The following is a 24,437-nucleotide window of genomic DNA, read 5'->3' on the forward strand; positions in this document are numbered from 1 at the left end:
TTTAAGTGAGTGGTCTCGTACAAGTAGCGATATTGGGGGAGTTCTTTAAGAATGCCTCGGGCATGGAACTGGCGCGTACACTTGGTGTATCTGTGCTCCTCCACGTTCCACACGGTGTCGTCCTGGTTGACGATGCGGTCCGTCACCACCTCGTGCTGGTTGAAGCCCCAGTCGGGCAGCTGCCTGCCACTGAACCTCAGCGCCTGGCTCGAGTTCACGTGCACCAGGTGGACCTTGAACAGGTTCAACCACCGTGGACCAAAACATCACCTTGTCTATACATTCATGAAGTACGGCCTTTGAATGGTTCTTGCAATAGCAAAGATTGATTTGAATAATTATTTCGTACATACACCATTGCTAGTTAAAGTGTAAAGAACAACACAGAGAAATCTGCAGAAGGAATTAGTCAAAACAATATCACAGCATAGATGAACACAGTGAACTGACAGTGAAGAAACAGTTGCAAAAAAAAAAAAGTAAATACAGGCAAAAAAATTAATACCTTGGATGATACAGTGACAGAGAGAGAGGAACTCAACAATCATGCAACATTATGAATGTGTGTCTTACGAAGTTTACTGTGTTTGTCTGCTGTCATCATCGTGTTGTCAGAATACCTGTTTAAATTCATCACTAGACACACACGTACACCACTGTTACTGTCCATGTGACGTCCAGATCATCTGTTTAGCAACATCGTTGAGTTCCTCCGTCTGTCACTGCGTTGTACAAGATCTTTTTTTTGCTTGAATTTTTTTTTTTTTTTTTTTTTAACTATTTCTTCATTGTCATAATTAAGCTTGTACTGTCTTAATTGGCTTTTTTATTATCAAACTTAAGATCAGTCCCCTCAATCAATAACACTTACCTGGATCCTTGTTTTAAAGTCATCATGACAAATGCACTCTGCCAAAAAAAAAGTTTACATAAAACATTTATTGACTGGCACATCTCACATAAATGTAACTTGTACGTTTCTAATGGTTTGGAATGTGAATATTACAAATTATTATAATGTAACACACACTATGATAGCATAACCTTCGCAAGGAAGTGAATAAAAATTAATTAAATACATTTAAGATTCTTATGTTTTACTAAATCATGTACAAATATTTTTTTAAAGCATTGTGGAAAATGCACATACACTAATTGGTCTGTAGCCTATAATTGTGCACTCATCCCATGGAAATTGCACAATATGAATTCTCAAACAGATGTGTAGACACTCATATACAAGTAGACAAAATTCAACAATAGACATTTCACACCCATACAATGCACTTATATTTTGTTATATGTATTCTGTATATTATTATTTATAAGGTGGTAAATATACCTAAATAAAAAAAACAGAATTTAAAGATAAATAATATAAGAAATAAAAAAAATTAATTATTCATAATACTAAAAGTTATGAATTTAGATTTCAAAACTATTTTTTTTTTTCCATATTCGCATGCAACCAAACAACATTCAACCAGTAACAACTCATCACCTAACACTATTAGTTTTACATGGGATAAGTAAAATGTTTAGGTACGGTTTTGTTTGCCACAATGTCGGTCATAATTTAGTGAATTTAAGTGAGACCAACTATACCTCTTTGGTGTTTCTTATAAATCTGAAACTTATTTGAAAATAAATAAGAACAACAAATAATAGATAGTTATACCTTAACTACAACACATAAGATTATGACTATGTAAAAAATATGCTCTGATAATAGGTTAATAATAACTTTTTAAGGTTCACAAGCAGCACAAAACAAAATATTTTTTTTAAAAAAAATCCACCAAACATCATACTCACAAGTGACTCAATTGTGTGCCACACATCTCCAACTTGGTCCCTGTTTATTATCTCCACACGCCACAAATTCTGAGCTGGCATAGACACGTTGTAGTCGATATAGCAGCTCACTTCCTGAGGAAAAAAATAAAAACCTCTATTTCAGTTTCTAGAGGCAATCAATCCATTTATACAAAATGTTGATTAGTGTGACTACCACTATCCTCTACTATGTACAGTTGGCGCTCTTTAATCCATAATTAATTTTTAACGCTTATTCTTACTTTACTACAAGCAATATGATTGTACTTGTTCATAGCCCAGGCTAGCACACAATAACTGCTTGACTTTGATGTTAATTGATAGTAATAATCTTTTAAGAGTGCATTATTTTTAATACCAGGAAAGCACTGTGGAAACATTTAGTATATAATTTTTTGAAATTGAAAAATTCTGAACATTTATTTTTGATATTGATGAAATTTGTTTTTAAAAGTCAATAAAAATAAATTTTCAGCTAAACAAATTCTTCAGTGCCAAGTAAAAGTTAGTTTAGTTTAAATTACTGGCTAATTTAAAGTTTACCGATTTTCATGGTCGGGTGGCCACCCTGCTGTTACAAATGCACAAATACTTCTTAAAATAAAAATAACATACAGCTGTTATTTACACAATGATTTAAACCTAATCAAGTTTTATTTATTTTTATAAAACATAATAAAACTGTTAAACTTATTTATAAAGTGGGAAGGGCAGTAAACTGGTTTACTACAAAGACTAACTATATCATCAGATAGCCTCAAATAAAAGACCACCTAGAATATATTATGAGCTTAACTAAGACAGCCTCGACAATAGGCAAATTCAAATACTACGCAACATTGAATAAAAAAAATGGCTAATATAAGACAACCTCACACACTGGACAGCCTTAAAAATATTGTAACCTTGACACAAAATCAGTCTTTAATATAATATGGTCTCAAATATAAGACCTCTGGAACATCTGGCAAACTTAACATTTGGCGAACATGAAACTAAAATTAAATTGCCTATAAATAAGACTGCTTTAATACATCACCACCTCGAATCAGACCGCCTCAAGTATAAGGCTACCTTGAAAATCATTCAGATTAGAATATTATAAGACCTTCATTAAAAAGCATCCTCCAGAGTATAAGACAACCTTTAAGCAGCAGTAAATATTAGATTATTTTTAATGTAAGACACACTAAAAAATAATATGACAGTGTCTGTATAACTACCGCAAATAAAATAATATGTATTATTAATTAACTCAAAATATAAAATTACTTAAAAATAAATTCAAATTTCACCGTTGCCAAAATCGTCAATTTTTATTTCAATTTTCAATACACCAATCCCTCGCATAGCACGTCTTCAATTAATGCGAATTCAGTTAGCACGATGTAAATTTTACTGCCCTAGTCTCGAATAGCACGTCTGTAAATTTCAGTTAGCACGAAATCGCCACAGGCTAAAAAAAATCTCGGAAACGACGCGACGTCAGGTATGGAATTCGAGGGGGGAAGAGTGGTTTGGAATGCGAGGGGAAAGAGATGCGCACGCAGATAAACAAACACCGGGCCGTACTGTTGATGCCCGGCCGCAGACCAGGCCGTACCGTTGATGCCCGGCTGCAGACCAGGCCGTACCGTACAGAAACCAAAGCAGATGAAATTGGACACGTTTTTTAAAAAAAAGCAAGATGATAGTGTTAATTTCACCCCAGAAAATATTTAACTAACTTTTATGTTTTGTATATGTACATATTGTACATACAGTAAACTCCCGGTATATCGCGCCCCGATTGATCGCAGAATCGGGTATATCGCGGGTCAAACCATGTCCCCCAGTCAGAAATGAATAATAATAATGGAATAAATGGTTGACAGCCGATTAGGATAATTTTGCGTTGTAACTAACAAACTAAGCATCGGGCAGAAAAAAGCCTAGGTGTAGAAAATGTCCGCAGTAAAATTCTAAACAAGATATCTCCGTACATTATTCCTCTATCTTGTAGGGTTTTCAAATTATGGTCCAATCCAGCCCAGTGATATTTTCTGAAACACTAGTTCTTAACTTCGCTTTATCTCACAAATGAAGCATCGGACAGGGGACCTGATAAAGCCCACCATCCAGCGACATTATCCAGCGTGACTCGGCTGGGGATTGATGTTGGATAGACTTGGTTGTCGGCAAGCGCTGGGTAGGGAGAGGCTAGCCGAGAACATGGAGAGAGGTAGAGATTAGAGCGGGCAGAAACACCAGGGGGAGTGGGGGAGGGAATGTGTTCACGCAGCACACAGGCAGAGCATGAGTCACTTGACTGAGCAGCGTTCCTGCGTACAAGGCGAAAATCAGGTAGTCCGGTGTTTAAAATTCCACTCCAGAATCTTAATAATTGGTACTTTACTGGACATCTGTATATAAATGTTTTGTTACAACTTAAACCTACAGACGTAATATTATTGGGTACGGTAATTCATTGTATTATACAAGTTCATCTTTTTACTTTGGTATAATGTTTTAACATTAAATAGTAAAGTAAATCGGCTAGCGTATTTTTAATCTTTGCCTAGGAATTCCCAGTGGTCCAATATTTACGTGAACCATACTGTACCACTTTTGCCGTGAGGTAGTAAACAAGTCCGGGAAATGTTTATGTGTAGCGGTCTCCCGACCTTTAAACAGAGGCTGGGGAATATAACACTTGCCGATCCGAGCCACACACACTCAGCAACTCGACACAGCATTTGGTGAAATAAGTAAAGACAAAGTTTAACACGGTTTTTAATACGGCGTCACTGATTGCGCTAAAATTAAATTGGCGCAATTTTTGTTTCCCACATGTGACCATTTATAATTTACTGTAAGCATGGATAATAAAGTTTAACCACTTGACACGATAGACGATTCTTTATTTTTTATTGTACGAATGCTAGAATCGTTTTTTTCCTGTATCTGCGGCCTGCTTCTACAAAAGACAAGCTATCTGTAAGTAAATCTAGAATTTTTATTTTGTCAATCAAACTCGGTACTTTGCGATTCATATTCGGTTTGAAGTATCACTACGGCCTTTCTTTTTAGAAGACTTTGACCACAGAATCGTGTGTAACCGCACACACTGCACTTACTTTGTTACGGACACTGACGAAGCAGATACTGTGGCTAACACCACGAGACTGGCAGCAGCAGCTTGTGTGCCGCACGTGTGTATGGCGGCGTGTGGCGCGCTCGTAGGCCGTGCGACAAACTGTGCGCGGCACGCGGAAAAATAAAAACAATTCAACATTTAATATTTATCTTTAAATTTTATTATTTTTATTTTTTCACCCGTGTTTAGTGGAAACTGCGGATGCAAAGTCCGCACAAAGGCGGGCCGTCTATACTGTGCGTGCTTGCCGACCTATTAGAACACAGGCGGTGTTTTATGCCTTTTGACCTTGGTCACATCGAAACATCGCGGTTATGCAACAACGCGGGTAAAAGTTATGTCCCCCGACAACCGCGTTAAATAGGGAGTGTACCCGTATTTTAATGTTATGTTTGTGCTCTAGGGAAAATCTAAATCTGTTTATCTGTTAACTGATTTGTTTACATAGCCGCTTTTATAAGAGGTGTGCATAACAAATTAAATGTTTACATATGGCTGTGTGTTTTAAAGTTATATAAAACCGGTTCTTAATTTCATAAAAGTGTTTTAATTTTGTTAAGTTTTAAACGTAATAACAAAGGATCCAGCTGCTTGCAACAGCAGGCAGACAGACGCGCGCGCGTGTTGAAGGTCACGCCTGGGCGGGCAAGCCAACCTGCTGACTGACGGTAAATATGTTACCACTTATCTCCCGTTACACTGTGCCATGTTTTCTTTATCTAACGTATTCGGTGGTAGGCTTAAAAAGATAAATGATATGACATATGCATTTTCAAGTATTATTCTACGCATTTATATTATGTAAAGATTACTTCCCTACACATCTTGGAACACATTAAATAATTTAGCCTTATATTTATGGGGACTAATGCTTCAGAATACGCGATTTCGATTAACACGAACATTTTTAGGAACGAATTAGTCGTGCTAAGTGAGGGATTGGTGTACTCTCTCTTAAACATTTCATAACCTTAACATAGATTTTGAGTATTCTGGTTAGATTATTTTGCATATTATTTGTTTCACATTAAAATAAATAAAGATAAATTTCATTAATTAGAAAATAATTTCATTCAGAAGAAAACTAACAAGAAATTATAACTTTTTATTTCATAATTAAAAGCAGTAAAAGCCAAACTCTACACAAAGTAACTAACGATAGTCTGGAGGTAAGGCTGTGTTCCAAATAGGTAAACATTAGGGATGGGGCGAATCCTGATTTCCTCGAATCCGAATCCTAACTCAAATCCTAGACTGGATTTGCCGAATCTCGAACCCAAACCCGAATCTTTTAACAGATGATATCCACATATCTAATGTAAGTGAGATGTATTCTGCTTGCACTAAAAGTCCCTTGACTTTATCACATGTAGTTTGGTACATTTCTGGTATAATTGTATATATAAAGGCAAAAAAATTTTCTTGAGAAATTTCAGTTTTAGTACAGATTAGTGGTTAGGATTTTTTCTATAAATAACTAGAGGTCTACGAGCCTAAGAATTTTACTTCAAGCCGAGCTCAAGCTTTTGTGGTACAGTTACACTTTTGGGAAATTATTTTTATCTTAAACTTTGTATAATGTTTGAATAAAGTATTAAAATGAAGTGGGCTTGTTAATTTTGGGTAACTATTCACAGAGTGTGTTTACATTTTGCACTGCTAGAAAAAAAATAAAAAATTTTTCCATTGAATCTTACCTGTTTCCATTGGTTCATTAGTAACTGATATCATCCAACTAACATAACCAAGTATATGTTTGTGTAAATGTAACATATCTTTGGAAAAATTTCATCCTTGTCAATTTTTCTGGAGTCCTTACTGAGCTTCAACAAACTTAGCACCAAAAATCATGTTGTTTGAAAAGTACATTCACATTGTTTCAACATTTCCACTTTTCAGCACAATAATTCTGAGAGAGATTGTCACAGAGTATTAAATTCTGTTCTTTAATCTATCATTCAGAACAATAATTTGTTCTGCACGTTCAGGAGTTAAATTAGCTCTACGATTGGAGATAGTGTTTCCAGCAGAAGAGAAGCGTCTCTCGCTGGCAACCTGCTTGGCTGGAATGCTTTAGTAAAATTGCTTAACCTCAAAATTAGTATCACAAATATCTGTAACTGGTCATTAAAGTTTAATCAATTGAAAGTAATAAAAATAAAAACATTTTACTTCATTCAATTTACACTTGCAAAAATAACACACACACACAATAAACCTACATGGAAATTTAAGTCTTTTTCAATATCCTTAAGTCTGAAGTATGTTTACTCATGTCATTAAATGTAGAGCTGTATTGAAGAAGCCGATTTTACCAATATTTAGTTGAATCGGCATTTCTGCCGACTTCCGATACAGTACGCTCGTTAATTTTCGGCCGATATTACTGAAAAACGAAAGAGACTGCCATAACCTAAAAATCCACGAGTACCATTTTCACTTTTCGTAGTAGTACTGCATTCTTTCAGATCGCATTATTTCTTAGCAACATGTGCCAACCGTACATATCAAAGTTTAACATCCTTTTTTTTTTTTTTAACAATGTTCTTTAATTTAATATGTCATAAATAAATAATACATTACTATCACGGTAAATATACATCTCAGTTGTTACGGTAACTATAGTGCAAATATGGTAGCTATCATGCTTCTGTAGTAATTATGGTATTCTACAAAGAATCTTTAGTTCTTTTTATGGTAATTATCTTAAAATAACTATTGGGTTTGTACTGTAGTTATGGTACATCATCCATATTTCTTCGTATGTTGTTTTTAATTATCTTTTCTTCATATTTACGTGTGCCATTATTTGAGACAAGAAGTTTCAGAAAAAATTTTAACGGACATTATATCTCACATTTAATGGCGTAAATGACGAGACCTCGGACAATTTAAACGCTTTATACGGAAAAACCTACCATGCGGGACCTCGTAAGCGAGTTTTACTGTATTTTTTTTCCCGTAAATAGTAAAAACCGAATCCTTTGACGAATCCTATATCAGACCCGCCGAACCTTCGAATCCCTAGGATTCGGCGGATTCGGCGGATATTGGATTCGGTCGCCCCATCCCTAGTAAACATGCGTGCTCACGTACTTTCTCTCGGAAGTGACGTCACGAGAGTGTTGTTCCATACAGTCGAGTGCGAGCACGAGAACGAGTGCGCATATCGAGTGCGTTTGAATGCATGCTTGTTGCATACTATCTTAACCATTGTTTGTTTACATTTACGTCTGGACTATTGATCTAAAACAATGGCAAATGAACAATGCACGTTTCATTGTACGTACCTGTTCGTAATTAAACAACACGCAATGTCTTAATGTGTACCTCCAGTACCAATCATTGCTGCAAGGATCGTGTTATAATTAAGGTTATGTTACCCGTCTCCTGTTTATCGCCTGGACAATGCAACATAACCGTTGTAGAGGTACATAGTGAAGCACTCATAGAAGTAAAACATTTGTTTTTAAATGTTTTTATTTTAGTCTCTGTGTAATTTTATCTTTGCCTTATATTGAAAATTATTTCCAAATTTTGTTCTCTATGAATATTTCACTCTAGCTTATACGTTAATTTTATTACTTTCTATAAATATGTTTCTTGATTAAAATAATTATTAATGCTTTGTTTGATATTGTCCCATTAAATTCGGTGTTACTATATTTATGTATTGTTCCTGAGAGATAACACTTAAGAGATTATTATTCTTGGAGGCTAGGGCACAATTAATATTCCGCTTAAACTATATTTGCGATTTCAAGCGATATATCGATGAGCTCGGAACAAGGAAAATTAAAATGTTTATTTTTTTTAAAAATTTGGAAGCTTAGTTTTGGATTGTTCTTTCGACGGCCAAGGGATTAAGATACATCGTTAATAAGTTCCATGTAATTTGAGATTATAGAATCAAAGAATCAACGTGTAAAGTTTTAGTAGCAATTAATGAACTACTAAAACCAGGAATAATATTGATACATTTAAAGAAACCCGGTACTACTAAGTATTAGAAGAGGTAGTGACCAATTATGGAGCATGACATCAAGACCGTCGATTGGTACAGGCAACGTTAATTAGCTTGATACCAGAGAATCAAATATGTCCGTGAAGCAAGAAAGAAGAGATGCCGACCCACACCGCGAAGGAAGGATGTCGATCTACTAGAGGAGACATCGCGGACGACGGGATCAGAGGCAGCATCCACTACGACGACTCCAATTTTACCGACGTCAAGTTCAGAGGGAGAGGACCGGAGGAGTAACCTAACATTCGACTTCGGCAGTTGCAGAGCCAGCAGCACAGGAAGGAAGCCACGGAGTTTGAAAGGTTTTCCAGAGCATTCCAAATCGTGTAGCAGTTCGACGAGGTTTGTTTCCCCAACCAAAGGTATCCCAAACTGCATAAAGTTCGTGTTAACCTTTGATACTGAACAGTCACAAGATTTATAATGGTTTTATTATTTGACCCACAAATAATTAGTCAAATTTGTTCAAAAGAAACTATGGTGAATTAAGTGTTATCTCACAGATTTGAAATGTCATAAGTTCAATCCAATAATGCTATTCATAAAAGTAATTATATAAATGTCCACTCTCCAATTGTAAACTGAGTTTGTATGCTACTATTAGTTCTAAGTCCAAAGGTTCCTATAACTCTTGCTCTTCGACTGAGTATTATAAACATCTTTGGTTTGAAATCTAACATAAACAAACTACCAAACTTAAATACTACGAATATCATCAATAAAAAGATGATGAGCTATATTGATCTGGAATATTTGTAAATGATAATCACTTGTCACGTTTTCATTATTTTAGTACGCAGTGTAAATGGGTATGTCTGTGTAAATGTGTATTGTCACCAGCGTCACAATTAATTACGTTGGTAGTAAAAATTCAAATTTCAATACACCTTTCATTTTCAGCATCTCTGTTACACTGATGTTCATGACCACTTCACAGCTTACAGATGTTTTGAACTACTATACTGGACTAATTAATGAATAACGTTAAAGATAAGATATTGTTTTTGCAAAAAGATCTTATTCGTGGATTCAGCCCTTAGAAGAGTGAAATTAATTAAAGTACATGTATACTTGGATATCTTCATCTCTATATATTAGTTTCCATAGATTCGGTGTATCAACTGCAGGTAATAATTGTAGTTACTTTGTAGGTCTGCGCCTATTGAACTGGTGACTAACAAAGGGGCTAGATCCATAAATCTGTCTGTTCATCTCGGTGACTGACAGATTTTTGGCGCCCAAAACGTGTAGGCCAGATAGGAACAATAGTAGCCAAATTCGTTGCCACTCAGACATCGTAGACAAAAAATTACATTTTGCATAGAGGATTGTTGTTAATATTCAACCAAGTCACAGAACAGAAATTAATATTTATTTAGCATGTCAGACACAGGTCGAGAACCCTACTTTCTGAGAGGAGAAAAGGATAGCTCAGATTCAAGTCCTGAAAGAGAACCTAGGGAAATAGTAGAATTACATAACGCTGAAGTCATTAACATGGCGTCACCACAGGAAGCCGAAATGAGGGATCTGCCCCAAACACAAACAGCTACTCTAGAGAAACTTTTCCGGTTTATACAAGAGGAAAAACTAGAACGGGAACAGAAGGAACGAGAGGAAAAACTAGAACGGGAACAGAAAGAACTAGAACGGGAACAGAAGGAACGAGAGGAAAAACTAGAACGGGAACAGAAAGAACTAGAACGGGAACAGAAGGAACGAGAGGAAAAACTGGAACGGGAACGGATAGAACGGGAAAATGCTAATAGATTAGATGGCCTAGTTCAATTCCTTCACACCACATTAGGCAAGATATCTGAAGAAACGACAGAAATTAGAAACGATCTAACGGAAACTCAACAGGAAATGGAACGGAAATTTTCCAGTATGCGAACACGTATCGAAACATTAGAATTATTCGGTAAAACAACGAATGATAAGGTTTGCAGAGTGCATGAAAATTTAGCAGGAAGGTTGGATATAGTAGAATCTAGGGTAGGAGAAATGGAAAAAGAAACCAGACCAAATACAAATTTACCTCCTACCATAACCACCAACTCAACTAGTGTGTGTCATCCAGATAGGGAAAATGCCCATATAAACAATTCATTAATGAACGATAGAGAACAAAACCACACAAGTAATAATGCGATACCTATGTCTACTGATCCGGTACTCACATTACACCACCCGGCTAGGAAATGGCTAGATGATGTGCCGACTTACGCAGGAAAAAGTACAGAAAATCCAAAACGTTTTCTTAAACAATTCGAAGAATATTGCAAAACATTCAATCTTTCGGATGCGGAGAAACTGAAATGCGTTAGCCACTGTTTGAAGAACACTGCCTATTTTTGGTGGGAATTATTGCAAGACTCCGTACACGAGTATGATTCGTTTCAAAAATCGTTTTTACAACAATTTTGGAGTACCCGAATCCAGAGTAATTTAAGAATACAATTACATTCCGAAAAATTTGAAAATCGCAAATTCCAGAACCTAGAATCACATATCAGTGAGATGTATGAGCGAACTCGCTATTTAGACTGCAGAATGGAGGACGAGGAGTTCATTGCGATGATTATAGCACAACTGCCTATTAATTATCAACTTCAACTCACAGGTCGACACTATAATAACATAGTGGATTTTAAGGAACAACTCTTGACCTACGACCGACTAGTGAAACTCGATAGAACGGCCACACACAAAGAAAGTCAAGAACGTAAGAACACGAACCCGTCCGCGCCACTGTACAACAACTGGCGTAGCCGAAACGACGAACATGGTAACGTACGAAAATCAACACAAGTTCATACGTTAAATGTAGACAGTCGTGAACAAAACTGGTATCACCACGGCTACAGAGGTCGCCGATATAATAGTAATTACACAAACTACCAGAATTACCGGCGTAAAAATGAAAAACGACAGGACCGCCGAGAAGACGAACCGCGATTTGGGGATAAACGTCAGGAAGGGGCAGCTGTAGCTCGAGAGAATACGCGCGAGAATCAAATCACGAAAGAACAGCCGACAGCCAACACCAACAGTTCCGAAAGTCAGTATCGTGTCGACGCACGAACTTTCATACCATCAGGAAAAGGGAACAGTTTCACTATTGCAAGTCACGAGGCACGACAAGGAGTAAACAATGCATATTTTATCGCACCCAGCCACGAAAACGGCAACACAAAATGGTCGCTCGTGCAGGCAAACGGAGTAACAGAGGAAAGCCAAGGAGGAAATAATACTTTCGTGATTCCGCAAAATACAGGTAATGGAGTTGCAAATTGGGTTCCTGAACAAATTAAAGGATTTAGAAATAGTACGGTAAACTAATCGGGGATGGCGGAACACAGCTCCGCACGTCACTCCCTAACGATAATGTTGCCGGGGCTAAAATTAAAAACACTTATGCACACAATTACAGCCAAGACGCATTAATACCCAAACATGTAAACACGATAATGTTCAAGGAGAATGAGCGCGAGTTTTTACTAAACGAGCCAGAGGAAAATGAAATACAGTCTAAACAAGCTCTATGTCCGGAAATTCTATTAACATTAAACGGAGTAAAAGTTCCAGTTTTGTTGGATAGCGGAGCAGAAGTATCCTGCATAAGTGAAGATTGCGTAGAAATGATAGAGAGCACAGGTGTGACATTACCGCGAATGCCAGTACCAAGCTTGAAGATTCTGGGAGTCACGTCAAGGTCTAGCCCCATTATTAACCGACAGACCTTGTTAGAAGTAGAAGGATTAGGTAAAAACAAGTACGCAAATGTTTTGATTGTAAAGGGATTAGCAAAACCAGTTATTTTAGGTGTTGATTTCCTAAGCAGCAATAAAGTAGTTTTAGACTTCGCTGGATGGATGGTAACCGCCATGGATGATGCGGAAAATCCTAAGACTGCGGAACATTGGGAAGTTTCAGAAAAAAGTGTTTCTTTAATTCACAAGGAGAAAACCTACTTAAAAATATGTACGAATAATGTAATAGATTTGGTGGCGACAGAATCGGATTTAATTAATGCTGTGAATGGTGTTACGATGGTTGATGATTCAGGGAGGAAGAAGCTTCTTCAGGTGTTAAAAAACTATCAGAATGTGTTCTCAGAAAAACCTGGTTTAAACAAACTATATCAGGCTAGCATTGAAGTTAAACCCGGTGAACCTTTCCATAAGAAGTCTTATCCGATTCCGGCAAAATTTTTGAACGAGGCAGAGGAATATTTGCAGTTAATGTTGGACTGGAATGTAGTAAAACGAGCACCTAGTCCTTTCACTAACGCCATTCTTTGTGTGAGGAAGAAGGACGGAACCGTGCGTTTATGTCTGGATGCTAGAGAGATAAATAAAATCACCGTTCGAGACAGGGAAAGTCCTAGATCCACGAATGACATTCTACGCTTGTACCATGGTGTTAAATTTTTAACCACCCTGGATTTGTCAGCAGGTTACTGGCAAATACCGTTAGAAGAAAGCTCCAGGAAATACACTTCGTTTCTATTTAAGAACTACCAATATGTATTCCAGGTCATGCCTTTCGGCTTGTGTAATGCCGTGGCAGAATTTACTCGTTGTCTAGATGAAACATTAGGACCAGAGTGCAAGGGATTCGCACGTGCATATGTAGACGACATCTTAATTACATCATCCACTTACAAAGAACATCTCGAACACATCAGTATTGTGCTGACTAAATTACGTGACGCAGGCATGATAGTGAAGCTAAAAAAATCTGTGTTTTGCCGACAAGAACTTCCATTTCTAGGTCATATTTTGACTCCAACAGGGATTCACACCGCACCTGAAAAACTACCGTATTGGCCCGAATATAAGGCGACCCCGAATATAAGGCGACCTGCAGTTTCAGGAGGCCAAACAAATGTAAAAATAATTTTTGGTATAAATTAATGTGAAAATTCATTAGACATACATTTTGTGTTGATAAATTGTTTTTGCATTTATGTATAACAATTAATTTATATTTATCACATTACTTATTTAAAATAAGTTTGAATGGCCTACCCTAAAAGTCAAAAGAAAACAATTAGAAAATATTTACATTTTTAAGTATTACACTAGAAATCTTTTCGTATGTTTACTCTAATGAAGCTGCATAATTGTCATCTTCAGAGCTGTTTATTTGTCTAGGGCTCGTTCCCCGCCGTTCCACCAATGTGTGATTGTTCATTTTTCACAGTTTACTGTATCTACGAATTTAAAATTTTTACAATGGCTATTAATCCCTCTTAAAATACAGCATTTAACTTTCCGTTTGACTTAAGCTACATATTACCACAGAACAAGGCGTATTACTATTTAGTAGTGTGTTAAACGTAAAAAAAGCAAACAAAGAATGCATCTTGCCGGAACAAAACAAGTGGCTAGCTGACATGATGAAGCATACGGCCAAGAATAACTTCGGTTACGTGACCGCGTATATTTGTCCATATTACTCTCTGACAGAGAGAGTCTGTTCTATGAATTTGAAAGAATAATCTATTATAATTATGAAAGGTTTTTACATAAATAAAGAGTGGATTATTAAAATAGCTTTTGAAGCAACGTACCAAATTCCTATTAATATGGCGTCTTCGTGCGTGTTCGGCAATGTTCGTTTTACAACAAAGAAATATTGTGGAAAGACAGTTGGCAGCCGTGAATTTCCAAACATTACATCCGAAATGTTTGTAAACGTAAACAATCGTTCTGAAAATAACTGTGATGTTTTAGTACAAATATTTCCGTTAAAAATCTGAAGAGAAATTACCGTAAATGTTAACACGCGATTATACACAAAGTACAAATATGAATTGTGAAATAAAAGGTTGCCATTTTGAGATGCTTCAACATTCACGTTTTTACTCAAGAACAAATATTTTAATTTTCAACTTCAAACAATTGTCAATTACTGCAATATTAGGTGGATTTATGGTTTTTCCCCGTGTGAGGTAACAAAGTTTTAGTTAATATAAAAAATTGTGAACGTTTTGTTAAACAATGTTTCTACTGTAGCTTTCAGCTTGGAACTAATGTTTGCGGTTCTGACGTCTTGGGTGCGAAAATAAGGCGACTTCCAATTTTTGCATCTCTCGTTTATGTAAAAATGGTCGCCTTATATTCGGACCAATACGGTACATAGTATCACCAACTTTCCTACACCGAAGAACGTAAAACAATTGCGAACATTTCTGGGGGTCATAGGCTTCTATCGCAATTATAGCGACCAGGTAGCCAAAATTGCTGTGCCATTGTTCAACTTGCTAAAAAAGGGCAAGATGTGGAAATGGGACGAAGAGGAGAAAGCAGCGTTTGAAGGCCTCAAGAGGATATTTTTAGAAGAACGAGTTTTGTATCACCCCATCTTAGGTAAAGGATTTTTATTGTATACAGATGCCTCCGAGTATGCGTTAGGCACAAAACTGGCTCAAACAGACGATGACGGAGTAGAGCGTACAGTTGCGATGGCGAGCAGGACGTTAAACACAGCAGAGAGAAATTATACAGTCACCGAGAAAGAGACACTAGCTATAATATGGGCATTACAGAAGTTTAGAGACCTTCTTCTGGGAGAACACATCAGACTACTAACCGACCATCAAGCTCTGATGTGTTTGAAAACAGGTAAAATTTTTGGGAGTAGACTAACTCGATGGTGCTTGCTTATGCAAGAATTTGATCTTGAAATATGCCATATTAAAGGCAAAGAAAATATAGTCGCTGATTTCCTTAGCCGAGTACCCGATGTTTTATCCGATGAGGTTTCGTCGAAGAAGAATTCCAAAGAGTTTTTGGTAGCAAATTTAGTAACCCAACAGATTAAAAGAAATGTAACTATCAGAAATGTTTTTGAAAATTTAGCTCAGTTGCAAAACGAAGATGAATTTTGTAAAACTGTAATAGCTAAATTAGAGAACTCAGAAATCACACACAAACTCCATGATAAATACTGTGTTTCCAAAGAGGGAGTATTATTCTGTCAAACTAAATTAAAATCCAGGTTTGAAGAACAGTGGAAACCCGTGATTCCGAAAGGAAACATTAATACTGTTATATGGGAGACTCATTTGAACTGTGGTCATATTGGTTCAAAGAAATTGACTCAGTCTTTAAGTAGACAGTTGTATTATCCGAACCTGCACAAGGCAGTAGCAGTAATCACAAAATCGTGCGACTTATGTCAAAAGGCGAAACATGCACAACAGAACCTTGAGGGAGAATTACAGCCTATCGTTCCTGAGAGACCTCTGAAATTGGTATCCGTGGATGTATTGGGACCCTTGCCTAGATCGACGGCAGGTGTAAAGTATGTTTTTGTAATGGTAGATCTGTTTACCAAATACACCAAGTTGTACCCAATCGTCTGTGCCACTAGCAAAATAGTGTTCCAAAAGGTCAAGCAATTTGTAGCAGAAGTAGGTCACCCGGATGTGATTATTTCTGATCATGCCACACAATTTATAAGTCAAGTTTGGCAAGAAGGGTTAAAGAAATTGCGGATCATACCCACCATGTCCTCAGTGAGACACCCTCAAAGTAACCCGGTTGAAAGGCAAATGCGTACGTTGGGAAACATGCTACGAACATTTTGCCACGACGCACAACAGAGTTGGATGTGTAAGTTACCTTTTATAGAGTGTGTTCTGAATAACACGGTACACAGTTCCACCAGTGTCACTCCGTATGAAGCTCTCACGGGAAAACAGTCTTTGCTCATTCCACCAGCTATGATACCTAAACCTCAAGACGAAGCTCCTGAACAGGAGAAAAATGAACTGGAAGAAATCAGGAAGGAAACCGAAGAGTTAGTCGCAGCTAAATTGAGGTCCACTGCAGAACTTCGCAAGAGATATCAGAAGGATGCATATAAAATGAATTTCGTTTGCGGAGAATTGGTACTCAAGAGGACCAACCCTGTGAGCCAATTTTGGAAATACGTCACAAGAAAATTGTTCCTACTGTTCGACGGACCATATATGATTACTGATATAATACGTAATAATTGCTATGAACTGACAGATATAGAAACTAAACAAATAGTGGGAAATTATAACATCACACAGCTCAGGAAGTATTACACTCCTGTGGACACCTAAATGACAGGTATAGCTACATATGTTTCGCTTGAAAACATATATCTGGTGACAATGCACTTGCACATGTAGATAAATATTTATTGAATTAGCGTAATGTTTGTTATATGTTTGTTTGTAATAATATTCATTTGAATTTAGTGTCATGTTGATGTCAATGTTCGGTAAGCTAAGAGACTATTGTCGACATAAGATATGTATAAAAACATTTAAATTGACTAAGCTTGTAATTAGTATATAGTTTGAGAAATAACCTTAAAGTCCTATAGCAATGTATAGTCCATTATGAACATTTCTGGAAGGGGCAATTCTGTAGAGGTACATAGTGAAGCACTCATAGAAGTAAAACATTTGTTTTTAAATGTTTTTATTTTAGTCTCTGTGTAATTTTATCTTTGCCTTATATTGAAAATTATTTCCAAATTTTGTTCTCTATGAATATTTCACTCTAGCTTATACGTTAATTTTATTACTTTCTATAAATATGTTTCTTGATTAAAATAATTATTAATGCTTTGTTTGATATTGTCCCATTAAATTCGGTGTTACTATATTTATGTATTGTTCCTGAGAGATAACACTTAAGAGATTATTATTCTTGGAGGCTAGGGCACAATTAATATTCCGCTTAAACTATATTTGCGATTTCAAGCGATATATCGATGAGCTCGGAACAAGGAAAATTAAAATGTTTATTTTTTTTAAAAATTTGGAAGCTTAGTTTTGGATTGTTCTTTCGACGGCCAAGGGATTAAGATACATCGTTAATAAGTTCCATGTAATTTGAGATTATAGAATCAAAGAATCAACGTGTAAAGTTTTAGTAGCAATTAATGAACTACTAAAACCAGGAATAATATTGATACATTTAAAGAAACCCGGTACTACTAAGTATTAGAAGAGGTAGTGACCAATTATGGAGCATGACATCAAGACCGTCGATTGGTACAGGCAACGTTAATTAGCTTGATACCAGAGAATCAAATATGTCCGTGAAGCAAGAAAGAAGAGATGCCGACCCACACCGCGAAGGAAGGATGTCGATCTACTAGAGGAGACATCGCGGACGACGGGATCCGAGGCAGCATCCACTACGACGACTCCAATTTTACCGACGTCAAGTTCAGAGGGAGAGGACCGGAGGAGTAACCTAACATTCGACTTCGGCAGTTGCAGAGCCAGCAGCACAGGAAGGAAGCCACGGAGTTTGAAAGGTTTTCCAGAGCATTCCAAATCGTGTAGCAGTTCGACGAGGTTTGTTTCCCCAACCAAAGGTATCCCAAACTGCATAAAGTTCGTGTTAACCTTTGATACTGAACAGTCACAAGATTTATAATGGTTTTATTATTTGACCCACAAATAATTAGTCAAATTTGTTCAAAAGAAACTATGGTGAATTAAGTGTTATCTCACAGATTTGAAATGTCATAAGTTCAATCCAATAATGCTATTCATAAAAGTAATTATATAAATGTCCACTCTCCAATTGTAAACTGAGTTTGTATGCTACTATTAGTTCTAAGTCCAAAGGTTCCTATAACTCTTGCTCTTCGACTGAGTATTATAAACATCTTTGGTTTGAAATCTAACATAAACAAACTACCAAACTTAAATACTACGAATATCATCAATAAAAAGATGATGAGCTATATTGATCTGGAATATTTGTAAATGATAATCACTTGTCACGTTTTCATTATTTTAGTACGCAGTGTAAATGGGTATGTCTGTGTAAATGTGTATTGTCACCAGCGTCACAATTAATTACGTTGGTAGTAAAAATTCAAATTTCAATACACCTTTCATTTTCAGCATCTCTGTTACACTGATGTTCATGACCACTTCACAGCTTACAGATGTTTTGAACTACTATACTGGACTAATTAATGAATAACGTTAAAGATAAGATATTGTTTTTGCAAAAAGATCTTATTCGTGGATTCAGCCCTTAGAAGAGAGAAATTAATTAAAGTACATGTATACTTGGATATCTTCATCTCTATATATTAGTTTCCATAGATTCGGTGTATCAACTGCAGGTAATAATTGTAGTTACTTTGTAGGTCTGCGCCTATTGAACTGGTGACTAACAAAGGGGCTAGATCCATAAATCTGTCTGTTCATCTCGGTGACTGACACCGTTGCCGTCGTAAACGTCTCTGTTGTTGGTCTACTACCATTAGGGCTGCAATCGCTCTTACTGCGTGTTCCATTGTCACAAATCAAAACCCACACATAAACACACATCGCCGTCTACCACATGGGTGTGTTTACTTTGGAGTATGGTTGTGTTCCAAATGGCGAGCACGCATGGAGCATGCACTTTGCACGCAAGGAATTGTGGGTGTGAGTATGAGCACGAGTGCAAGTGCGTGAGTGGATTATTTGGAACACAGCCTAAGAGACAACCTCATCGTGGGTGAATGCGGTGCCATCGGGCCGCACCTGGTTCTGAGGGGACACGGGTGCGGCGACGTCGTGCGAGTTGAGCGCGCGGCTGGTGAGGCCGTGCACCAGCTGCACCACGTCTCCGTGCCGCACGGCGTCGACGGGCAGCGACACGGCCAGGTCGTCCCGGTGGGGCCGCTTCACGATCCACCAGTTGTTGACGTCCTTGAAGGAGTAGCAGGTGACCTGCTGCTGATGGGAGGAGCCCCGCTTGTCCGGGTAGCGCAGGGGGTACATGTGGGCGTGCGAGTGCAGCCAGCAGGCGCGACCATGCGTGTGGCGCAGCGTCACCTGCGAGCCGTGGGCCACCTCCAGCGGCTGGCCACGCGTGATGGACGCCAGCCCGCCCTGTGCAAACCCCAGCTCTCCTCACTCATCACATGTCAACTTGTATCCTGAACGGTTATGATGTGCACAGTTCCAACATTATATAAGGACTCCCACCGAATCCCAACTTATCAGGTATTCGTCTTTATTCACCTTTTCTTGTCATTTGAAGACAAAATCATTTCAGCTGCCTGAAGGTCACTTTTCTGGGTCCAGGGAATGTTGGTCAAGTTCAAATAGGTAACAGTCTATTTTAAGTGTCTTTTGTAAAATGGTTACGTCAGAAGCTAGAAGCAAGCCTTTCATCCATCTTAAAAAGAGGGCATGTTTTAGCTCATGTGGCTTTACCTTAATTTATGGCATGCAGCCTTTTAGTGACTGTTACTATTCCTTTGTGTGTCTTGGGCAAGGCGTGCCCAGCACATGTTATTCAGAGTAATTTGTAACCACATGGTGCTACGTGCTCTGTAGGGTATTATAATGCGCACATGTGTTTTCATTCAATGTAGCGTGTCGCCGCAACGCTAGTCAAAGTCACCTCTGTAATTTTAATTTAAGGCCACTCTGGCCTAGGTCATGCAGTAACGCAATTGTGAGTCGTGTGAAGCATACTTCATGCTGTTAGTAACGACCAGAAAGACGGTCCCATATCGGAACATGCCAGGTCCACAAGTAGCACATGTATGAGTGCTGTCTCAATAACCACACTCCTACCAGAAAATCATGTGTAGTTCATTAGCATACCATGTCCTGGGAGGCTACAATACCCTGGGTATCTCTGCCGTATCACAATGCTGCTGCCTCCCAGCCATTTGGCTACATCACAATGCTGAGAATAGAACTCTTGAGTGAACTAGCGCATCGTGTATAGCATTAGTTAGCACCCTGGCACATCAGCACACCAGTTCAACTACCGGGTAGGCAGCGGGATAAAAAGCTTCATAAAAGTTACTTTTTTTTTTAATTTTTGTTTTGTTTACAAATGAGTATCACTTGCACCAACTGCATTAATGGCTCCAAGTGCTCCAAATGTATCCATTGGTAATAATAATATAAATATTTGATTTAAAATTTTGATTTTAATATAAAATTATTTACGAATATATTTAGAATACTTGCAGACAGAGATGTGAATTTTCCAGTAATTTACAGGAAATTTTTCAGCAAAACAAGAAAATTTCCCAATGATTTATACTTTCACAGAAACAATCAAATTTTACATGAAGAAAACCAAATAAAAAATACATTTGATCTTTCTTTATAGCGTAATGGCTCACTTTACATTTGAGAGTTGGGTAGGACCCAAGCTACCTTCTACCAACTAACAGGAACAAACGGTTGCTGTTTCAAAGTAAAGTACAACCCTGTTATAACATTCTCCAAGGGACCAACATAAAAAAATGTTATAAGCAGGAAAATGTTATAAGCAGGAAGTCATCTTCACTTTGTAAAAATTACGCGTGGATTGATTAAATTAAAAAGTATAGGTAAAACAACACAAAATACAGGAGTAATACACTAAGTACAGCAATAGAGTGGAAAATTGGTTAATTTTATTTATAGATAATACCTAATAATATGCTAAAGAAAAAAAAAATGTTTTGTACGATACAGTTCAGAGTCTAAACAGAAATATTCAACTCTTTTGCAATCACAACACGCGTTTTGTTGGGGTTCCTGTCCACTTGGTTAATAAACTGAATTTTTTCAGCTACAGAATATATTTTCGCTTATATTTATCGGCCATCATAGCCGTACAAAAACCTGAATAAAATTTCAATACAGCGTATTTTAATTAAATACGACCGTGACTACAATAAATAAAAAATAATTACGGCAAAGGTTAACCACAAACAAAAGCCGTGAATATATCCAAAGAACAGTTAACCATCTCAAGGTGTTAAACCTTTGAAACAAAAACCAGCACCATAGACTACAGTAGCACTGTTTCCGACCATGTATCAGTGCACAAAATGCGCATCATAAGTATAAAGGAACAAGTCATAGGCTAACAAGCGCGAACAGGACGCCATATTGATAGTCGATCCGGTGCAAGTTGTGGAGTGCGTGTGTACCACGTCTATGGTGAACTACTCAAATGTAAACATCTGATGTTTGTATATGCGTGCTGTATTTTCTAGCTATGGTTTCACTTTAAATTATGACTTTGAAGGAAGGGATACTGCAAATTGTGGCAGTTATCAAAGCAAATTTGAACGTTAAAGGCGGGAATGTAGAAATTTTAATATTGTTACAGGCGGGAAATTAAAGCATTGTGATAAATGGAGAAATGACGGGACCATGAAATTATGGTGTTATAGGCGGGAAAATGTTAAAAACGGGAATGTTATAACCGGGTTGTACTGTACCTACCAATCTGGAGAAATTAAATTATTGTATAACATATATGAATCAATCCTAAATTGTGGAAACCTATGTTGGTAATGGAAAAAAAAGGAAAACTTTCCCACTCGCATGTTAACTTGCAGACCCCTACTTCTTGTTCTCTAGCATCACCTCGAGGCTGGCTTGGAACGCGCTCGTCATGATGCTGTCGTGAGGCCCGGCGCGGCCGAGGACGGACAGGTGGACGTAGAACACGGCGAGGTAGATGGAGGCGGGCACGGCCGCCACCACGGCCGCCCGGGCCAGGAAGTCGCGCAGCACCGCGCCGTCCGACAGCTGCCTGCTGCCCAGGACCTGCCAGAAGTCCTGCCCCACCAGCGCCAGGCCAAGGCAGCACGAGAAGAACCCGACGTACTTCACGCTGGAGAAACAAACCACCGCGTGAGCTACCACCTGAAGCCTCATCATTTACATCACTGGAAACTATGGCCGTTCCGACACCCGATACTGGCCAATACCAAGGAATTGCCAAGGTATTGGAAGTATCAGAAAGTACATACTCAGAACGTTGAATTATTATTAATAGTCGTAGTTTTAATAATATTTTTATATCTATTGAATTGTTTTAATTACATTTTAAAAGGCATATCATAAAAATTAATACCTTAGCATTATTTAACTACAAGTAAATATAAATTACAATATTTACCTAATAAATAAGGGTTGCAAAATTTTCAATAAAATTATTTTGAATTTTATTTTTTGATAAAAAATGAAATTAGAAACATATTTATGAAAAAATTATTTTTCAATTATATATTCATGTAGTGTTGCCAGTAATTAATTGTAAATGCAGATTGTAGTATCATAGTGGTATTGGGGTATCGGGAATTGGTGTCGGAAAAAAAGGTATCTGAACAGTTCTACTAGAAACTGTTTCTTTTTGGCAGGGATTTACATCACCCCATTATGCACAAAGGCTCAAGCTTAGGCTACATTCGCGAAAGTATGCAAACAGTATTTACATAGCATGGTTGCTCATGCATAGCACAAAGATCGAAGTTGAAATCGCACACAACAAAGCACTTTTAAACATTCCAACTGTTTTTTCCCTCTTATTTCTGTCCAAATTTTCAGTTTGAAATGTTTGAATTTTGTCAGATGTCACTTATTATTTACTTAATATAAGCATTTAATTTCTTTATTTAGTTTTTAACGACTACGAATGATAAGCATTGTGTGGCAAATAAAAACCACCTCCAAATTAATTTTACTTTATAAATTTAAAATGCACAGATTAAAATAATCATTAGCTACTGTACCACTTATGTAGCATGAGCTGACTGGCCAAGAACAAGAAGGGGTCCACAACACAGAGAAAAGTTAGAAGTTCTACAACCGTCTATGTGCCGTGTGCATGCCATTTTCATAAGCTTCAGCTATTTACTATTTTCCAATGTGGCTTCTGCTATCTGTTTGTGTACATTCAACTTCAGTATGCGTGCGCTGTGTGTGTGCTGTTATAAATGTAGCCTAGCCTTCAAAGTGACGAGATCTCCTCCAAGATTTTAGTAGGCTCCGAACCACTTGGGTACCGACTTATTGCTCGTAAACTTTAGTCATGCCGAACTGTTGGGATTTAACTCAATACCACCGCCACATAAGCATAACACATTAAAAATCACAGCCATCGAGAACCTGCCATTTAAGAAGGATAAGATGTCAACTAGTGTGACGGTACACTGACAGAATACATCAGAGAAAAACGGGAGTGTCGGAGAAAACCCCCCAGAACACGGGGTTACGTCCTCTACGCTCGCCACTTACGGGACAATCAAGAAATCTAACCCTAATTGCCTTGTTGAAAGGCTCATGGTCTGACCATTCGACCACCGTGGCCACAGACGCTATCATACAGCCAATGATAAGGAGTCTACAAAGTTCAGGTAACTGTTTCATTCAAATTACAGCCATTATCTCAACATCAACTGGGAAACTGATTATACATACATCTTTAAACTATGTCACCTGCCACACGAGAGTTAAAGCTGATGAATAAAGTGCAACTACCTCTTGGCTTCAGGAGTTAGATCATGCCCTTGGAAATGAGCGTTAAGCCTGACGTTTTGGTGAGCCTAGTTGCAGCCATCCTGAAGAACAATTAACAACTGAAGGCGAGGTGTTCTGACACAGTATTTACACAGGGCCATTCGCAGCCC

General features: G+C 37.6%; 1 protein-coding gene across 2 annotated transcripts in view; it reads right to left on the reverse strand.

The window, feature by feature from the left end:
- LOC134537796 (protein O-mannosyltransferase 1) overlaps positions 1 to 24,437 on the reverse strand; it is a 53,700-nt gene that overhangs the window by 17,770 nt on the left and 11,493 nt on the right. For both annotated transcript variants that reach the window (XM_063378604.1, XM_063378605.1), the window contains exons 6-9: positions 22,390 to 22,639; positions 19,543 to 19,893; positions 1,816 to 1,929; positions 80 to 233 (exon numbers count right to left, since the gene is read on the reverse strand). In XM_063378604.1, the coding sequence (XP_063234674.1) occupies positions 80 to 233; positions 1,816 to 1,929; positions 19,543 to 19,893; positions 22,390 to 22,639 (869 nt within the window). The remainder of the gene's footprint in view (positions 1 to 79; positions 234 to 1,815; positions 1,930 to 19,542; positions 19,894 to 22,389; positions 22,640 to 24,437) is intronic.

Source organism: Bacillus rossius, chromosome 12, assembly GCF_032445375.1.
Source record: "Bacillus rossius redtenbacheri isolate Brsri chromosome 12, Brsri_v3, whole genome shotgun sequence".
Classification (NCBI taxonomy): domain Eukaryota; kingdom Metazoa; phylum Arthropoda; class Insecta; order Phasmatodea; family Bacillidae; genus Bacillus; species Bacillus rossius.